This window comes from Cucurbita pepo, chromosome LG17 (assembly GCF_002806865.2).
Source record: "Cucurbita pepo subsp. pepo cultivar mu-cu-16 chromosome LG17, ASM280686v2, whole genome shotgun sequence".
NCBI classification, from domain to species: domain Eukaryota; kingdom Viridiplantae; phylum Streptophyta; class Magnoliopsida; order Cucurbitales; family Cucurbitaceae; genus Cucurbita; species Cucurbita pepo.
This window is the reverse complement of record NC_036654.1, coordinates 3,851,917-3,857,293: the sequence shown is the minus strand read 5'-3', so window position 1 is coordinate 3,857,293 and position 5,377 is coordinate 3,851,917. Positions and strand designations below refer to the sequence as shown.

Genomic DNA, 5,377 nt, shown 5'->3' with positions numbered 1-5,377 from the left:
GGATGCATATGATGTGGCTAATAAAATTGTCGATAAATCTAAATGTAGTTTTGAGCTCTCTCCTGATATTGTTTCTTCTGAGACAGTTAAAACCAATAGTGTCAGTGCAGTTGCACCGAAGGAAGAAAATGGAGCTCAAGTTACTTTGGCAGTTGAGAATTCCACAAAAATTGATGGAGTTGCACTACCCCTCTCTGCTAAAAAGGATGTTGGAAACGTTGTCATGAAGCAGGCATGTCCATCTTTTGCATAATTATCTATACTGCATTGCGTTTCTTGGTTTTATGTTGGAAGCATGGCATTAGTGGCACACATATTTTCATGATTGCAACGATTCCTAGAGTGTTTTAGATGAAATTTATTATTGTATTGAGGAAATCTCATACAGGTGTGGGGTATATAGAGCCAGTTTTTTTCTTGCTCCTGAGTGGATTTCTTATGCCAATGAGTAGTTTGTAGTAAACTACACTTCTGTGGTTATAACACTGGAGTTGTAGATAGCGTATACTCTCTGACTTCACTCATACAAATCTGTGGTCATGATCCTCGGGATGGGGTTAGTCTTTTGCCCTTCCGCGTCTATTTATTATCTCTTTGCCAATTCATGGTTTCTGAAAGAAGGGGGAAAGTGAAGAAGATAATCACAAAAGTTTTTGAATTTTTCAAGAATGTGTTGGGGTTGTGAAAAAAAGAGAAGCCAAGCTTCATGAAAATTACTGAAAGGCAATATCAGAAAGAGAGCGTAAAATAAAGGAGCGGTTTTAGAAAGAGAACTTAAAACAAAGAATATGGACAGTTATGGAATTATTTTCCCCTTTGAAACTCAAAGAGAGATTAACTTTTCGTAAGCCAACACCTCCTCCAAGGTCTCTTTAACTTCTAAAACTTCTATACATCCCAGGAAAAAAGTAGCTCGCGGGCCTTCCCTTCCCAGAAAGGACGAGTGAAACAATACGTCCTCCATCAGAAACCAACATGTTTTGTTGCAAGCCAAATGTACCCTGAAAATCTCCAAGATTGATGATCAACTATATAAGAATTTAATGCCTGTGTTAATCTATTTATATTCTGGAGCTATTTCTTTTTATTACACATTAACTTCTAGGGGGGTCGTGTTCTTCTGTTCTACTTTTCATTGTTTGGTAACTCGATCATTCAACTGCAGGGGAGTTGTACAGCACTTGACTATTTAGACGATGGTGTTGAAGGAAATTTTAGGAGTGCTGTGAAGCCTTACATTGAAGGTTTAGCTAGCTCTGCACATGAAATCAAGGATGCTCAGATTCATCAAGATGTTAAGTGTGGCAATTCAATTGATTCATTGAAGTCAGATGCCAAATTGAAAATAGAGAAGCAACATGATGTATCTGGAGAAGCTTTGAACTTCCAGGCTTCGTTGCACGCTGATGCTACAGAGCTGCAGAAGTGTAAAGATTGTATGCATGAGAGTTGTAAGGTGAATTCTGGTGGTGCAGTGTGTGGTTCACAATTGGATGGCCATAAGGCAGAAGAATTCAACAGAAGTTCTGAAGCTGCTAGCAATTTTCGTCTTGAAAAGGCTGATGAACAATATAGTAATCCATGTGAGTTTAAACAGGAATTGGACTTGCCAGAAGGCAACACAAAAGTGCATATTAGTTCTATGAAACCCCAAAATGGCTCTGAAGTTGGTGCCGAAAAGGCATCAAAATCGGGTGGAACGGTTTTCCACCAATCTGTATTACCAAGTCAACACAAAACAACACTATGTGTTGGGATGTCTTCCCCTGCATCGGCGAATATTATAATTTCTAAACCATCCATATCCAATGATTTAAAACCTGCAGATCCTGAAAACCCAGAAGGTACTGCTGCCAAACATGAGGCCGTGTCTGGAAGTTGTGGTAGCAGTAGGAAAGAGCGTTCTTCAAATGTTGACAGAGACGAAGAAAGGGAAAAACTTCCAAGGAGAAGAGTTAAAGAGCATCCAAGTGCTGCAGCAAATTCCTTATACTCTAGGGACTTGCAAGATCCTATTTCAAAAAGAACCACATCACAGTCAAAAGATTCTGTTGTGCCCTCAACGGTTAAGTCATCTATCGTACATGTATCGGACAGTTCAGGCAACAGCGAGTCAGTCGAGTCACATCTCAATCATAAGGGTTTAACTGCACAAAACAAGAGTGCAGAATCATGTTTGCCACAAAAAGTTGACAAGCCTAACCAGACGAACATTCTTCCTCCATCGAAGGTCAATCAGCGTCATGCAACAGCCATGTGCCCTCCAGCAACTACAAATCCATCTGCTGTTCTGAGTGATGAAGAGGTTCTTAAAAATTTTCAGTTTTTTCTTATTGAATTCTGATATGACTTAACGTGTAAATACTGTAATTACTTTGGCTTGTGGCAGCTTGCCTTCCTTTTGCATCAAGAGCTCAATAGCTCACCTAGAGTTCCTCGTGTACCGCGATTGCGTCAGCCAGGTAGCTCACCACAGTTGGGTTCTCCAAATGCAACAAGCATGCTAATAAAGCGATCTTCTTCTTCTAGGGGAAGAGATCATGCTACGGTAAAATATATGCATATATCTCCCTCTTACGCATGTACCAATTTACTCTACTTTTAGATACGCCGACGTGTTAGTTCTAAGAGTTATCTTTAAAGTATTTGTGGTTAGATATTTTATAGGCTTCTAGAATGAAAAACAAAGATGCCTTGAGAGATACATTTCGCAGTGCCTGTGAGCCTGACGACGATGTTAAAAGAACTGATGAAGTTCTATTTTCCCCTGATCAGAGAAGGCAAGAGACGAGTAATTCTGCAGAAGCTTCGAAGAGGGAAGAAAATGGAGCTCAAGCAAGACTGAATGCTCTTAAAAAAGGTCTTCTTTCAGCCTATGCTAGAAATACTACAAGTAGTGGTCCATCATCATCAGTGGAGGCAAATGATCATAACAATTCATCTATACGTAATTCACCAAGGAACACATCTGATGACGATACAGGCACCGTTGGAGAAGGTTCTGTTCATCACACCTTACCTGGTACGTGTGTGAACTGAACTGTATATGTGAAAGTTTTCGTCTCATTTCCATAAAATTAACGAATTTTACAATTTGGGACATCTGTCTTATTTCTATATAGGCTTGATCAATGAGATTATGAGCAAAGGAAGGCGTATGACTTACGAAGAACTATGTAATGCCGTATTGCCTGTATGGTTTTTTTCGATATGCAGTTTTTATTTATTTGAATGTTTAGGCTTATACATCCCTATTTGCTTATTTGTTTGGACAATCATAGAAGATTTATTTTTCTCCTTTTATTTTTTGTGTATTTGCTTACTTTGCTACTTTTCTTTGCAGCATTGGCATAACTTGAGGAAGCATAATGGAGAGCGCTATGCTTATTCAAGTCATTCACAAGCTGTTCTTGATTGTCTAAGAAACCGACACGAGTGGGCTCAACTGGTTGACCGCGGTCCAAAGGTATGCCTGTTATTTGTTTTTGAGCCATTTCTATTCCGCAACGGTGTATTGTAAGAGTGAGCACTTTGTGCCATGGAAGTTACATTAGAAATAGATTATAGTAGCCATAGTTGAGCCCTTTGTGCCATAGAAAAGCATCCATTTCGCCGAAAACAATAGCAAAATTAGAAAAAACTACCCAAAAGGAGATTACAAAATCTTTAGATAGGGAGCACCAAATGGAAGCAAACATTGTTACAAGGTCTCAAAATTCCTCAGAATAATCTCTCCTCCAACAACTCTTTGGTTTCTCTAGAACTATAGTCTCAAAATATTGGCTATTGCAACATTGAACCACAAAACAATCACTTGGTTCTTAAAAGGAGAAGCTTTCATCACCCTTTTGAGTAGCACCTTTCCAAGCCATAGGAACGAAAGAGTTTGGATTGGCTAACAGTATGCAAAAGGTTATGTTGGGTCTCCAAATAACTTCCATGGTTCGCATGAAAATCGTTTTCTTCGGGAATTTATATTAGTTTATACGATGGGTGTCGAATTAGGATTTTAATTTATAAATCAGGGAAGCTTTATAATCTTACTTTCTTTTAGAATCAGTAGAAAGAAAGAAATCAGAAAATATTTGCAAAAAAGACACAGACCTACACAACTTTTCGACAATATTGTTTACCAAACTATATCTTGGTGTAAACCGTCTAATAGTTTTACTTCCTATAGTTATACCTCCCTCGTTGTAAATTGGGAAGGTCTTTTTTAAACACCACGGATCTTCTGTAAATTTCAATCATAAAAAGAAAGAAAGACAGAAAGAAAGGTGTATTGGGTTAACTTTCCATCTGGCTGCCATAGTTTTTAATGGGGATAATCTAATTTTGAGACGTTTTCAATACCAGACAAATTCAAGTAGGAAAAGGCGCAAATTTGATGTCGAAGAATCCGAGGATAGTGAATATGGTAAAGGGAGAACAACAAAGGCAACAGAGGGCAAAGGCCTCGAGACCCAGAAAGAAGAGTTTCCGAAACGCAAGAGAAACACTCGAAAACGAAAACTAGCTCTTCAAGGAAAAGGTATAAAAGAGATTAGGAAGAGACGCAAGATGGAGATGTTTACTGATGATGACGACGACGTTGGGCTGCTTTCTGATTCAAGTGATGAAAGCGTGTTCAGTGAGGACGAGCTACAGGACGTTGATGAATGTTCAGAAAGAAGGGAAGCCTCTGGCTCCGATGACTAAGATGAGTAGTTTGGACGGTATTCTCCGAATTGTGGATGTAATTTCTTGTAGTTTTATCCGAGTTACGACACGCCATACCTAGCTAGGGCAGCCTTTGTTACATAGTTCTGGTAGTGTTTAACTTTTACTTAAGTTAGTTTCATCTTCATCAGGTTGCTTCATCTATCCTTTTTAGAATGGCAATTTGTGAATAGTACTGCTACTTGTGCATATATGTATTGATTCTAATATCTTTGGTGTATTAATTTTAGTGAAGAATTAGCCTTATTTTTCTTCCAAATACTGCTGTTAAGTAGGGTTCTCATAGGGGCTTGCTGTGTAGGTTGTGTGGAAATAGGTTGGAAGGGCTATACATTGCTGTGATGTGTAAGATTTTAATATGTAATATTGGATAATATTGATTAGCAAATTAAAACTGATCTTTTTGCTGTGTTTAATCCCGTGTTTAATGTTGTTTTCGGGAATAATTTGAGCCCCTAATCTTTTAGTTGAATGTATATTGTGCTTGGGCAGTGAGAGCTTTCAGCCACATGGATCGTTCAATGTGTTCATTGGTGCCTGATCTTGAGATGTGGATCATCCAAGGCACATTAGCATGACGTACTTCTCTTGTTTGAATTGGGGTTTGAAACCAAACTTCCCCTCAGGAGGATAGATGGGTCGACTCAGGTGAGATCAA

General features: G+C 38.7%; 1 protein-coding gene across 1 annotated transcript; it reads left to right on the top strand.

Annotated features, from left to right (window-relative positions):
• The first annotated feature begins 13 nt into the window (after positions 1–13).
• LOC111778190 lies at positions 14–5,134 on the top strand. The gene is made up of 7 exons (XM_023657878.1): positions 14–232; positions 1,166–2,305; positions 2,390–2,548; positions 2,776–3,022; positions 3,123–3,193; positions 3,344–3,466; positions 4,357–5,134. The coding sequence occupies exons 1-7, from the start codon at positions 224–226 to the stop codon at positions 4,696–4,698; spliced, it is 2,091 nt and encodes a 696-aa protein (XP_023513646.1). The 5' UTR covers positions 14–223; the 3' UTR covers positions 4,699–5,134.
• The last annotated feature ends 243 nt before the right edge of the window (positions 5,135–5,377 follow it).

What these genes read in the sequence shown, in the direction of transcription:
- LOC111778190 (XM_023657878.1), top strand. An exon ending in CTGTTCTGAGTGATGAAGAG is followed by an intron (nt 2,306 to 2,389) that starts GTTCTTAAAAAT and finishes GGCTTGTGGCAG; the next exon opens with CTTGCCTTCCTTTTGCATCA. An exon ending in GGGGAAGAGATCATGCTACG is followed by an intron (nt 2,549 to 2,775) that starts GTAAAATATATG and finishes TCCCCTGATCAG; the next exon opens with AGAAGGCAAGAGACGAGTAA.